At 44.9% G+C, this 14,948-nt stretch overlaps 1 protein-coding gene across 1 annotated transcript in view; it reads right to left on the bottom strand.

Moving 5' to 3' along the window:
* Positions 1-12,615: 12,615 nt before the first annotated feature.
* KIAA1328 (KIAA1328 ortholog) overlaps positions 12,616-14,948 on the bottom strand; it is a 182,139-nt gene continuing 179,806 nt past the window's right edge. The window contains exon 10 of the mRNA XM_009275212.2: positions 12,616-12,829. Within this exon, the coding sequence (XP_009273487.2) occupies positions 12,616-12,829 (214 nt within the window). The remainder of the gene's footprint in view (positions 12,830-14,948) is intronic.

The following is a 14,948-nucleotide window of genomic DNA, read 5'->3' as shown; positions in this document are numbered from 1 at the left end:
TACAATCACACCCAGTCTCAACATCTCATGGCTTGTCCACATTAGGTTATTCAGTGTGAATTAAATAAGATATATTGTAAAACAGATTAGTCAAAACACACCAGCAGCTCCTTGGACACCCTCGTTTGATGTCAAAGAGGTCTCTCATCTCTTTCAGTTCATTCCCCAAAATGTAAATTAAAGGGGTCTTACTTCAACTTATCTTAATTCTGAGTGCTGAAACAAGGTCCTGATGCAGTTTAATTAATCCCCTTTAAAAGTGAATTTGAATTAATTCTCCCATGGGTCTCAAAGTAGACAAGTGCCCAGACATCACTACATGGCTTAATGTTTAGCATGAGGCGAAATGCTTTCAAGGTGAGCTACTAAACCCTACCTGAAGATTTCATTTTCCTTATTGCTGGATGTTGGAGGAAATTTTTTAATTCAGAGAGCAATTACAGGCAGTGCTGTCATGCTCATGGTTTGATCATAAGCTTGATGATGAAGTGGAAAGGTCACAGCTCTTGGAGTCAAGTGGTAGGATGATATTCCCACCTGCCCCCTAAGTTTACAGCTCTAACAAACATTGACAAAAAGCTTTGAATTGCGATCATAAAAGCAAAACCAAGGCCTCAAATGGATTAGTATTTTTCTAATTCACACATTTTTTTCATACTTCTGGTTGGCAATATAACATACAATAGCATCTGCAAAACACTAAGTATTAGTTGAATAGACCAAATGCTTAGGAAGGGAGCCAGAAAAATGTTCATAGCAAAATTTACCAGCCCTTAAATTTAATTACAAATCCAGAACTAAAACTGTGTTCAATGAAAATTTCACTGTGGTGGGTATAGTAAAGATGAGCCTGAGCCAAAAGGCAGCAAAGAAGCAAATCCAGACCTCAGAGATGTGTCTCAGGCTGGAAGCCTGGAGGTTGCTCTGAACTTCACAACTGTGCAACAAGACTGAGCACCTCTTAGTTTGGAGAACTCAAAATCTGTGTCAGACCTGAAGGTCCTTGGCTGAATAAACCTAACTTGCTTTTGCATGAAGTGGGGCCACACTATGAGAAAGTCAGGTGAGACTCATCAGCTTTGGCTGCATTTCACATCATCTCTCTGCTTTCCAGAAGAATCAGTTAAATAGCAAAAACTATTCTCTCACCCAAATTCATGACACACCACATCCATTAGTCATGTTGGTTGACATGGGTCCGTACCACAATATATTGACTCACCTCTAACTTTGATGGGACAAGTGTTATTTTTTTGTATGCCTGATGGAAGCAAACAGGCGTTCCAGTTTTGCCTGTGTTTGATTACCAAGGGTGGCCAAAGAGCATTTTCAGAACTGAGGGACCCACTGCAAGCCCAGGTGCACCGCCTGCACCCTGCCTCTCTCCCACAGGTGCCACCACCAGCTCCAATGGGGATTGCCAGGGCCACTGCAAATTTGAAATTCAGCAGCACCACACGCACAGAGTAGGCAGACAAGTGAGATCTGGCACGTACCAACAAATCCACACTGACAAACATTTTTGAACCAGTCCTTGCAAACAAAAATCTGACTTTTCCTGGCTCTTTCTTTTTCCATCTCTCCAGTACCTGCCCACCTCCCACCCAGTGGCCAAATCTACAACGTCTTCAGTGGCTTTAAGGAGTTTTTTTTTTTTTTTTATTTCTCCCTCTACCAGATCTCATAGGGGATTGTCTGCCCAGTATCTCTGTACAGGGAAATTAAAACAAGAAAATGAAAAGTCAGAGGCAGGCCCCTCCGCCCATGGCAGCCTGTGAGCCTCAGCTGTAGATAACACCGGGTGCTGGGTCACGTGCAGTCCTGTCGTGCAGAAATTGTCTCGCAAAATAGATGGTCTTGTAGTTCTGCAAGACTGTCTACATTTATTAAACGAAATCACTGCCTGTTTTCTGCAGCATTAAAAGTGAGCTGGAGTACAATACATTTATTGATCACTACCAAACACACTCTGGACTTTTCTCCAGCTCCCCCTCTCCTGTTTATTCAAGCAGAGCCCAGAGCACACATAGACACCTGCATCCCCAGGATGGGATGTTCCCTGTCCGTGGAGCAGGGGACCCAAAACTGCTGCCAGACCTCTGTGTTCATCTCTCAGCAGTGGTGGACTTCCACAGACAGGGACCGGGGAGATGGAGTCACAAGGCAAGAGAGGGAGAGATGAGCTGGCGATGGGATTGTTGGGCAGGCAGGACACATGTACTGGAACTGGCAAGGAGGAGGCAATGGGTATTAGACCCCTGGGATTAAAAGGAGGAGCACAAATGAGGAGGAACCAGCGGAGAGGTTGATGCAGGTATCTCCACAGCTTTCCCTGGGCTGGGTATCAGGAGCAAGAGCAGGGCTGGACTGAGCCAGCAGCAGAAACAGATGCCAGAAAGGACACCCAGCATTGCACAGGGTGGAGAGGACAGAGCAGAGAAGCCCAGATCCAGGCACAGCTCGTAAGGCTGCAACTCTCGCTTTGTTACTGCTCCCTGACACCCTGGGGACCCACAGCAGAGAAACAGGCCCCTAGATTTATCCCCCTTTTCCAATTAGCCTCATTCCCCCTCCTCCTCTCCCTCCGCCCTGCTGGAATCAATCCTCGTCCTGGCATTTTAAAGGGCAATGTGCACGCTTTATGGCCGTCCCCTATAAAACCATTCTACATGATAACACACCAGCCCTTTAATCAATCCTCGTCCTGGCATTTTAAAGGGCAATGTGCACGCTTTATGGCCGTCCCCTATAAAACCATTCTACATGATAACACATCCAGCCCTTTATTAGGGATGTTTGGCAAGTTTATTGGCCAGACATTTTTCTGCGCTGACAGATGAGGTCCTGCCATCACTTCTGTGAGCACGTGGGGCCCTCTGCCATCCCCTGCTCCCCTCTCCCGAGCCGTCCAGCCTCGTGGTGCAGGCAGCCCACAGCCATCCTCCGTGCTCTGCCAGCCCCATCCCTGGGCAGCTGAAGTCCTCGGGTGTCCTACACCTCACCCACAGCCAGGCAGGGTCATCCCCCTGCACTGGAGAACCAGCAGCATGCAATTAGCCCCTGCTGCAGACACATTTACTAAAGACCCATTAACTCTTTAGAGTCAGGGAAATGCTCATCTCCCTGCACGGGCATCCTGGGGGGGCAGATTTTCACATCATGGCAGGATGGCTGTGCACAACTCCTCATTTCTCAACAGCAAGGCTGTGCATTGGGGAGCTGGAAGGCTTTTAGGTATCTCAGGGGGGTAACCGCTGTCATTAGATACCAGGGAACCAATTGGCCTTTGCTATTTTGGGCACTGTGATGCTTTGCCCCACTCAGCCCCGATCCCAAGATCACCACAAACAAGAGACCCTGTTCCTGCAGTACTCCATGAAAAGATGAAGCAGGCTGGGACACAAGCACTCGGCAGACATCTACATGGTACAGAGGGGCTCTGCTTTCCAAGAAAGCCACAACCATGCTGCCAAAGCGGATTTGTCTCAGACCTCGGATGCTGGCGTCACCAAGGCTGTCTCTGTGCCCAGCTCCTCCTCCGCCCACCCGTAAGGATCCCCTTGAAGCCAGGAGGACTTGATGCAAAGCCAGCCACAGGTTTTATCATCTTGCATTCACAGCCATCCACGTGCATAACAGCAAGTAGCAGGGCCAGCAGAGGTTTAATGAGGGGTCAAGGATTAAAAATGGAGACTGAAATTTACCTAAGTGCTTACCTGGTGCCTCCTCACCACACTTCAGGGGCGCTGGCGACCGCTGAGGAATCTGCTCCCCACGCACCATCGTAGCCAGGGTGGATGAGGTCCCTGGGAAAGGGCTGCGGCGGGTGCTTGAGGTCAGGAAAGGGAGGGTGACCCCAGGCTGGGAAGCAAACCTCTGGCTCGGGTCCCGCTCTGACAAGGCAGCAGTTCAGCAGCCGCCCTCCCAGGTCACGGCAGACAGTCCACGTCACCTTTCGGGTGTTTCGATTGCGCGTTGCACAGTAAAACGGAGGCGAATATAAGGCTGCGTTGTGATTCCCACCCTGCAGGGAGCTTTCTGCCCAGCTATCGTTTTTGCTCGCTGATCTTGACCCGTTGTCGCTCATTTAACTCTTGGCCGTGCCACTGGGAGCGGCGATGGGCTCCCCGCACTTGCCAGCCCCCTGCCCAGTGTTGGTTCACATGGCACATTCCCAGGCTGTGTTTTTCTTAAGTACTGTAAATCTCTCACTATTATTCTCCTACTTGATATAGTGAACTGTGTCATTTTGAAAGGAAATACATAACAGTATATTAAAGAAATCATGGATCTCCTCATTCATGTTTAAAACAAATTTATTACAATGTAAGAAACCCTGAATAGCATGAATTTATTATAATGATTTAAGGCTCCTGGCACTCGAGTTAAAAATGTCTCTCAATAAATAACTTTCCCTTGAAAATACAGCAAATTAATATAGTTTACCATTTCCAAAGTTATATAAATCCAAGAGGCTTAAATCAACAGTATGCTGGATAAGATTACTGTTGCTCAGCCAGAGCCTGGTATCGCAGCTCAGAAGGATGGAAAAAGTAGTGCAAAATGGATGGCTTTTTTTTGGTCACCTTTCTCTCCCTTCCACCACCCTAGGTTATGTCTGTTCTGTGAAAGTCAGACTAATGTGAAACGTATGAAAGCAGCTGTGGCCTTTGTACACAGCTATCATTAAAACAGAGCGGCTACTCCACCATCAGACTCAACAAAAGCTGCTCTGGTATTTCCCCAAAGTGCCTCTAACACGCACGGCTCCGCTGCTGTCGGCAGTGGAGTTTTAATTTGACTGCAAACCCAGGAACCGAGATGTCTCCAGCTTGGCTGCCTCCAACTCTGCCACGGTCTCTCAAGTCCAGAGCAAACCCAGGGCTCTCTCCTCTGCAGCACTGGGGAGCGTGCGAGACAGCCGTGGTCTCAGTCAAGGTTTTACAATAACCCTCACCGTGAGGCTGCTGTGTGCCACTGAGGTGGGCCAGCATGCCACCTTCTCTCTTCTCAAGGGTCTCCAACTCAGAAAAAACAGAATGCAGTGGCTGCTCGTGTTTGGTAGGGTACGTGTAAAAACACATATTTAGTGGGTTTGTACAACACTATTGGGGAACTATATGCACGAAAAAACCATATGCATGAACACCCACCCAAACCCAGGTGCAGGGATCCCCACGAGTGAGGCAGCGTGTCAGGGCATGTCAAGGGGAGAGCCCGCCTGTCACCCAGGGCTGGATCCTGCTGCGTAGGGGCAGAAGGAAGGGAAGTGAAACCCCACGTGTGGCCATAGCCATCGCTGGGACCAGCAGGGGTTTGGCTGGCACAGAACTTGCCCCAAGAGCCGTCTGTGGAGCTCAGCAGCTCCCGGGGACAACAGCCTGTGCACATCTGTGCATACTAGGAACCAGATACTTGCTCAGCTGTGTGCACAGCTGGGTGCTACCAGCACCTACCTCACACAGAAAAAAGCTCACACTTGCTCCCTCTGCGTGGACCTTCCCACTTGACAGGTCACCACCGTGTGGGCAGCGAGAAGGGCTCAGCATCACCAGCTGAACAACCCGGGAGCCCTTCCCAATCAGCCCTGCTCTCAGCAAGGTCTTCAATGGCTCTTTATTTTATGACGGTCTAATTTTTTTCCCTTTACTGTCAGTGTGTCAATTTTTTTCCACAACATGGCTGATGACTTTTTTTAAACGAAGTACAGTACCAGTGACATTCTGACAGTGTCAATACAGCCAGGGTACACCCACCTGAGCTTTTCAACATGGGAAGTTAGGGCTGTTAAGAGTCAGACTGACAGCCTTGGTAAATTCAAGTCCTCTGTACAGCAGATGACAAGGCGTTATTAGATACAGACAAGGCTTTCAGGTCACTCAGTCCATCTCCCACCCCACCTTTTAATTGTCTCTCTCACCCACGCTATAAATATCTGACTCTTCTCATCTTGTTTCCTCATTATATCAATTCCAGCAGTCCCTGATCATTTTTATTACTCCTCACTGAAATCACTCCAATCTGCCAGTAAACTCTCTGGTAATGAGATCCCTGTGCTGAAGGCACTAGTGCAAATAGAGGGACACCAGACCCACTGACAAGGAGCCATTTCCTCCGCAATTTGGAGGTGTCATCACCTCCTCACCTGCGGCTCAAAAGCCTTCTCATCTGTTTTTGTGGCTATCAGGTATCATCGCCTCACGTTTTGTTCACTCTTCCCCTTCTGAGGGTTTCTGCTGTCTGGGTCTCCCCCATCCCATCAAGCACATGTCTTTCAGATTGTTTTCAAGGTGGCTGAGTTCACAGATGCTGCACCCCCAAGTTCACGCTCCATCCCAAATTGAATCCTGCAAACTTTTTTTTTCTGCTTGGTATTTCTACTTGACGTTATTTCTTCCTCCTCAACTCTTCTAAATTTAGCAGAGTCTCCTGGTTTCACTCACAGACTTTCTGCTTCCAAGAAACAGAGCCATGATCTGAAGTGCAATGAGACCGGGTACCCAGCCCAACACCTCCAAACAAGGCTCCTGAAAGCGTCAAAAGGGAAATACTGTGCAGATGAGGCCACACTGTCATCGTTCACAGCAACAGCACCTGCTCTAGTGTAAAACCTTCAAGATGCATAAATGCTGGAGAAAGTTCAAAAACAGGCCCCCCAAATCATCCAGGGGCTGGAAAACAGACGTTAGGACACAAGGCGTAACGGACCCCATTTCATTGAAGAGAAGGCTGAATTGGGAGTTTATCACTGTGGGTGGGGTACTTACCGTCTGACAACAGGGGAACTTTGCAGTCTTGCTTCTGAAGGCACAACTAAGTCCAGCAGCTGGAAATTAAAGTTAGACCAACTCAACCTCAAAATAAGGCAGTTTCGTAGCAGCAAGGATAATTAAACACTGGAAGATTTTGACAAGGTGCTTTTAAAATTTCAATGCAACTTCCTCGCAGTCAAATCTAGCTTGAGAAAGAACCAGCTTTTGTGTCTGTGAATTCATCTTGCCCTTTCCTTCCTTACCAGATCTAGCAGAGGAGAGAAGTTCCCACATTGTTCTTAATGCTCACGACACTCAACACTTTGTGTTTGGACAACGGCTTTAATCAAATCCACACTTCAAGGTTTTAAGGTAGTTGCCAGTAAGCAACCAGGAAAGATGAGTTTTTCCAATTTTTCACTTACATCCTGTCTGCAGTCAGGAGACCAGAAAGAATGAACTTACACTCTAAGACTGGTTATTGAATGCTATGAGTGAATAAAATGTTTTTTTCACATACTCAGAATGACTCCTGAATTAAGGAAACCAGGAATTTATGGCTTTCACTGCAGCTTGTGAATTGGTTTGTCTGCTGGGACCGTCTGGGCATGTCTAACCTCATGTATGTGAGGGCCTCACCTGTCAGTGAGTTTGTCCAGTTTAGTTCCCCAATGCCTGAAATGACCCCTTCAAGCCTCAAAATATATGAAGTCTGAGAGCTTCTGCTTCTGTTAGATGGGAAATACTGGCCAATATGCTTCTGCTCTAACAGCTTACAGTTCACAGACAAATTGTTGGTGGATATGTCCAGCGCCTTCTGCTGCACATAAGATAATGTAAGTCACAGCCCCTCTGAGATGTGGTAAACACACTTCACCAACAGAACCCAAAGCATGCTGCGGAGGGAGGCAAAGTGGCTTCCCCAGAGCTGGGAATCAAATCCAGTTCCCCCACATCCCCATCCTCCTGCTGCAGTTGGGACGCAGTAGCATCCCCTGTGAACAACTGTGGGAGCTGTCAAACACCAACACTGACCAGACCAAGTTGGGTTTCTTGCTCTTTTTTAGCCAACTTCTGCTTCCAAACACCCTCCCCAAGGATCACAGCAAAAGCTCTGCTACACAACCATGCCCAAGATGCTCAAGGTAGCCTGTTCTCTCACAGCTACATGAAGCCGCAATATTGTAAAACATTTATTGTCATTGTGAGCAGATAAGCCTTCAAGAGATGCAGGGAGCAGCTATTGATTGGGAGAGGCATTTTCCAGAGGAGAGCCACCTAGTCAGAGCAGAATTCTCTGCTTCTGCCAGTTTAAATCACCTCATTCAATATTCTATGTTGTCTTATGTAGCATGCAGTTATGTAAATTTATAAATCATACACTAATTAGCACATGATTTCATAAATTTAGTAACAGTGAAAAAGGAGGTTTCTAACTAACCAGGCTGTGCTCTTTCTCCCCCTCAGATGGTACAAATTCAAACACCGCCTGGAGGTCATATTTCAGAAAATCTTTGCTGCAACTTTTAGAGTTTAACCCTGGGCTCATGTGTGCTTTCAAGGGATATCTTTTAGATATCTCAGGCTCAATCTTTCTCAAGCATAGCTAAGCCCTTTCCTCTCCTTCCTTAACACCAAACCTCCACAGCTCACTGGATGACTGCAAATTTTGTTTTGCTTGTTTCTCCCTTATTCAGATTCTTGCTATATCCCGTCTCACATTCTTCTGTCATCTAAGTCCACAACACCATCCCTGGATAGCAACTAAATTCAGTCCACGCCTTGGTTATACCTGAGTTCTACCCTATTACCCTCCTTGTGCTCCGGCCTCCCTGTCTAGCCAGTCTAAAGGGGAGCAGCTGAAGTCAGGTAATTTCTTTCTTTCCCTGATTTACCAGGTATCCTTTGGACAGTAGCTCCCCAAATGCAGGAACCTGATTTGGAAAAGGAGTGGAGAGTCAAAAACCTCTTCTGGGAACTGGTACTTGAAGACATTTCTCACTCCAGGATATAAGCACAAAATCCGCCTTCATCAACTTCCTATATTTTAACAACTGATCTCTACCTTCTGGCTCAGCTCCACTGAACCTGTACCTTCTGTCACCCTTTGGTACAGTTCTCTGCCTTGCATCCTTGTCCTTTCCTGCCTTTACCTCCATCCTTTCTTCCTCACTCTTTAATTACACCTTTTTGTGCCAAAGCATAGTGCTGGCTCTCCCCTTCTCTTTTCTTTTGTATTCTGAGACCTCTCCCCCACTTCATGCTCCAAAAGAGGTCTTGCTCCTTCTCACAGCAAAACCCATGTCCTGGAGAGGAAAAGAAGGCTTAAAATTAGTTCCTCGTCTGTCTTAGCAAACCAGAGATTCAGCATATATGTGACATGATGATGCAAAAAGTGGAACATATTGTCAATGGCAGAATTGACATCTGAGCTGGACAAAACAAACCAGGAGATAAGCCAAATAAACAAAAGTCTGGAAGATTAAACGAACCCCCAGATAATTTATTAGATTAAGACCTCACATACATACATAAATATATGCTCAAGATGGGATTCATCAGTGAGACTGGAGAGGCTAGAAGTGGAAAGGGTCTGATTGCTACAGGTCCATGGCGTGCAAGGTGCACAAAAGCAATGACTACCAAACACAGCAAGTGTGTGTGTACGAGCCACTCGGGAAGAACACAAAGTGAAGGCATGGGTAGAAGCCTTAGCAGAAGTCATATTACTCCACAAAGCCTCATGTAAAACACAGCCCGATGTGTAGCTGAAGCATATTAACTGGGAACGCTCCGGACAAAGAATCTATGGTTGGACTAACTCCCTAGCGGCAGCTTCCTCATACAGGAGCTTAAACTTAAAAGGACACTGTCAAGTGTTTGCTATTGCTAGTTTAATTTTTGCATTTCCTCTACTGTTTTAGCAGATGGAAAACAATTCCCCTCCCACTCCCAACTACTGATTTTGTCCTTTCCTATTTGACAATCATTGATTTTTTTTCTAAGGCTATAAATGTTTTAATAACTTCAACTTTGTAGTGCCTCATGGCAAAATATCTTTGCTTGCACTGACTGCTAAACACTATTCCTAATGTACTGCTGATAACTAGAGCAAGAGCCAGCATTATAAAAAATGGTTTTTCACAGGGTCTACCAAATTAATAGCTTTTGTTTCTTTGTCCACATCTCACAGACAGTTGAAACAGGCAGGTCTTGACCCATCAGACATTTCAACCACCTTAATTCTAGAATTCTTGGCTTCGTAAAGGTATGCCTCCTGTGTAGCTCTGACTGATGGACAGCACCTTGAGCGTAGAGCCTACAGCTCTGACAACGTCCCTTTAAAAAGAGCTACTACCAAAATAGAGATTCAAGTCAAAAGTCACCATCAGAATTAGAATTGTTAATGAACAAAATGGATCATAAGGAATCCTAAAGCAGTTAAATATTGGCACCTATAAAGAGCCAAAGAACAGAATGCTCCCACGCAGTGTTCTCGACTGCGTACACAAAGGCACCTTTCAAGAGATATACATGTATTTTTTGTTGTTTCAAAAGCAAAAAAGGTCAGTCAGCACTTATTAGAAAAGGCAATTAAAGTTTCAGTCAAACTGGAAAAGAGAAGAGAAACAATTGGACTGAAATCAGAGAACAGTTTCTTTGTAAGTGCCAAACCTTAAAAAAAACCAAAAACCAACAAGACTAAAACACACCAAAACCCAACCCAAAACCCTAAGATCTATGTGTTGGTCATTTCTTCATCATCTTCCACAGTTTTCATGCTGCTCCTTGTATATTTTTCTCTTCCTTCCCCTCCCTTTCCCTGCCCTCTTAAAGAAGCAGACTACTCAGCCAGCAGATTGAGAAAACCTAATTCCCCACCTGCTATACTTGGGTCAGGGCACCGAATACATCTTTGGGGCTTTAAGCAGAAACCTGTGCCTTCACAGGCTCAGGAAGTAGAACATTCTCTCTGACAGTTAAAACAGGCAGGTCTTGACCCATCAGACATTTCAACCACCTTAATTCTAGAATTCTTGGCTTCGTAAAGGTATGCCTCCTGTGTAGCTCTGACTGATGGACAGCACCTTGAGCGTAGAGCCTACAGCTCTGACAACGTCCCTTTAAAAAGAGCTACTACCAAAATATAGATTCATTCAACAGCAGACAGACATATTGGAAAGAACTATAATACTCCACTGACAGCTGGACAGACCAAGCAGGGCCTTTCCACAGTAGTCATTTTCTGGTCCACTAATGTTGCTGCCCTCCTTTAAACTCCTCCAAGCAGCTTTTAAAATTCAGCTGGGATGCAAGAAACGGATATCACCTAATTTGTGATTAAAACTGGGCCTGAACGAAACATCTCAGAGTAACTTGAGGTTCACCCTCCCCCTTATTCTCCTTTTGTTTCATTGCTATAAGAGCATGGTGCTGCCAGGGGAGCGTGCTAGACATGATGCCCTGATGCTCTCACCGGAGATGCACCGCGGGCCTCATTGCCAAGACTTGCTAGCTCCTCGCTGAGCACCAAACATTGCGCAAGAGCGAGCATGTGGGAGGCAGGCAGCAGCAATACCCCAAGGATCGGTACATCAACTCGCTGCCATTAAGATAAGCAGGCTTGCCTAAAGAGACTGTCAGAAAAGCTGTACTGGCCCACGAAGTGGTGTTTGGGAGCAAATGGCCTAGAACTTGCCCGTACTGGCTCAATTCTACCTTTCCCTTGCTGCAATTTTACTGCGCAAAATGAGTATTTTAGCTTCATATTTCTAGGAACACATGCCGGTGGCTACTGTTACAATAAAATATGAACACTGCATTGTGGAGAAAATGACCATTAATCCTGTAATCTGCAGTCATTTTTACCAATTCGGCACATTTCTTTAAATAACCAAGTACGTGCAGTAGATGGAAGTGCATTTAAATAAACTGAAATAGATACAGCATGAATAATTAAAGCCGGCAGGGAAATGTGCATTGCGAGCCGCTAGTGGAAATAATTACTGATTTGTCTTATTTACAATGGAGCCTGGATACAGGATCAAAATAGTGCAAGTTAGTGAAAAAGTCTTAAGACTGTTCTTATACTACCACTACTATATATTTCATCTTGAAAAGTACATCAAATAGGTTTTGGACCACTACACTGTCTGAGTGTGTTCTGCTATTTCAGGGTTAGGTTACCCAGCACATAAACTCTGTCAAATAGCACTGATTTAAAGAGGAATATATTTCGAATGGATGCCTAGCACATCAACCTGCAACATCGTCTATTAATATTATTAGACACTACATAGTTGAGCTTATGATATACCCCCTAAAAACCCAGCATGTTAAATATCGGAATGTTGAAGGAAAAAGTAGGTCATAAAATCACTGAAAAAAGTACTAAAGTGCTTGTACCTTTATAATATGCCAGGTTTTAAACAGACTTGTTTAATTAGAAAATAATCTACTTTGAACGTGGTGGTTCTTGAATGTTAGGCAGTTCTTGCAAACTGCTTTAGAGCTAAAAATCGATAATGAAATATACTTCCGATATGAGGCTGGCAAAACTGTGACTTCAATCTATTAGAAAATGTTGTAGATTAAAAAACTCTCTATTTTAGAATGATTACTTGGCACATGAAAGGTTTAAGAAAAAAAGTTAAAGCTTTCTGATTGGTCCACCCCAACAACGTTCTTGCACCATGATTACTAAATCCAAAATGAAACTGGATGCTAATTAGCTATGTTTTAGAAGAGGGAAGACAAGCAGTTGTTACTCAAATAATTTAAAAAATTGTACTTTAACACAAACAAATCGGCAATAAGAAGGTCTGAAAAATTCTATGGAAGGGCTCTAGACCAACGAGACGGGTCAAATGAAGAAAATCTCCTCGAGGAGCCGGCTCTCCTCTAGCTCATCTGCTCTGCTTCTGGAGCTGCGAGGGGTCTGGTACCAAGACAACGGCCTGCAGCTCACATGACGAGGCATGTGCGTTTTGTTCCTGTCGTAAGATTCTCTGCAGAGGTGTCCTCGGGCAGATATCGGACTCATAGCTTCAACCAGGTCAAGAAGACAAGCTTCGTACCTACAGAAACACACCAAGAAAATGGAGCTCCATTAAACATCACAGCATCACTCAGGAAATTGAATCCAGTCTTCCTGCCTTCATAATTCAGACTAGACCTAGATTTGTCTGATGGGGGCCACCAGCACAGAACGAATTTTGCTGTATGGGTTCCTATGAGGAATACCAACACAGAGGTAGTGAAAAAGAGGCGAGCAAATCACGGGTGCTCCAGTTATTTTAAGCTGTTTCATCAGCTTTTCCATTTGAGGTGTGTAATGTCTTAGTCGCTCTCCGGAGACTGAGGACAGACCTCAGAGATGTGACAGCCAAATACACTGAATGGGTACAAGGCAGACCCACGCAGGTAACAGTAAAGTGACTCATACACATGCTGCACTTTTTTGAATAGATCTCTACGCTTGATTTAGTTTCCCAGGGATTTGAAAACAGCAGGAGACTTTATTATTATTGCCACAAACTACACGTGCTTCCTGTAAATCTCTATGCACTACATGGAGTCTGTCTGGTGGAAGAACTGAAGGAATATAATCTAAGCAAGGCAATACAAAATCAACACTTCAGGCACCAAGAGAGAAGGCAAAGGTGCTCAACATTACTCAGGCTGTCCTTTAAGTGTGAGTACATGTGTGGGGGAAGGTTGCAAGCCAGTGTTAGCTGGTAACGAATAATGGCAGTTACTTCAGACAGAGATTTCCTATTAATATTCACACAAGACAAGACCTGATCTAAATAGCAGCACAGGACTGATCATTACAATATATTTTCTCCTGCCCAGTTGTAAATCTCTTAAACAATACCATTTCCACTGCTTCCCCAAGGAGGCTGTTCTCCAGTCTAAGAGATATCACTCAAGTTTTACCCGAAAGTCCCCTTTGTTCCATCCTGCTGTTAGCACCAACCTGCCTGATGTTCCCAATGATGAAATAATTCACACATTCAATGACTTACATGCACAGAACATTATTCACAGCATCCAACCTAAGGTATCAGTGTAGTTGGTTGGTTTCCAGAGGGTCCCTCTCTTGTAAGCAGAAGGAATTCATCCATAGGGTGCGGAAACATCTCAATCTGTTTCCTGCTTTGAGTCCTGGTGGAAAAGCCTCTGTTTTTCCTTTCAGGACAGTGGGAGCCTAGGAAGACTACGCAACTAAGTCAGACAGCTGGGGTCAGTTCCTCAACTTAGATAGGTTGAAAAAACATTAAACACAAATATTCACAACAATTTATTGATGTGAGATCAGCAGTGGCCAATGTATTTTCCCAACACAGACTACCACTTGTGCTCTCCAATAGTATCATGCAGCAGCAGCATCAGGTAAAAAGACTTCCTTCCCTAAACCAGCAATGCCATGCAAAATATCCTTCATTAGCTCCAGTGGTGAGTGTTATGTCCCAATCATCATCGGAAAACTGACCATGACAAGGTAACTCGTAGTTATGTCCGAGACACAGAAATACTTCCTCAGCTCAAAACAGCTAACTGTGGTACTGATGGGTTAATACTGATGTTAATGGCAACCACTGGAGTTACGCTATGATTGCTTGGAAAGTCATCTCTTATTTCCTTCAATTTTTATTGTTTCTTCCAATTTGATGGTCGCCATTGTTTCTAACACAGTCCGACTCGACGTTACTGCCTCACAGGGCTCTCTTCTCTATTTGACTACCTATAGATTATTTTATTTTCCTTCAGATGTTCTAGCTTGCATTTCATCCAACCAGAACACCGTTTTGCAAATTTCTTTTTCACATTTTAAGTTTGTCTATGTGTCCTTCTATTATCTGTCTGTTTAAATCACCCCTAATTGCCAAAAATGTATTTGGCCACCACGTAAGTGGATAACCCTACTCAAATGTGATGCCTTACAGTTACCCTAACCAAAAATTTCAGAAGGACATGGGGGTTCTGGGTAGCCAAGCAAGAACATTTTAGAGGGGTCTGTTGTTTGTATTAGCATTCAGAAAGTACCCTTTAAAAACTAAGGCTCCTTAAAGATATCTCCAACGTAGAATCATAGAATCATAAAGGTTGGAAAAGTCCTCTAAGATCATCGAATCCAACTGTCAACCCAACACCACCATGCCCACTAAACCATGTCCCTAAGCGCCTCATCTA

This window comes from Aptenodytes forsteri, unplaced genomic scaffold, assembly GCF_000699145.1.
Source record: "Aptenodytes forsteri isolate BGI_AS27 unplaced genomic scaffold, ASM69914v1 Scaffold266, whole genome shotgun sequence".
NCBI classification, from domain to species: domain Eukaryota; kingdom Metazoa; phylum Chordata; class Aves; order Sphenisciformes; family Spheniscidae; genus Aptenodytes; species Aptenodytes forsteri.
This window is presented reverse-complemented; position numbering and strand designations above follow the sequence as displayed.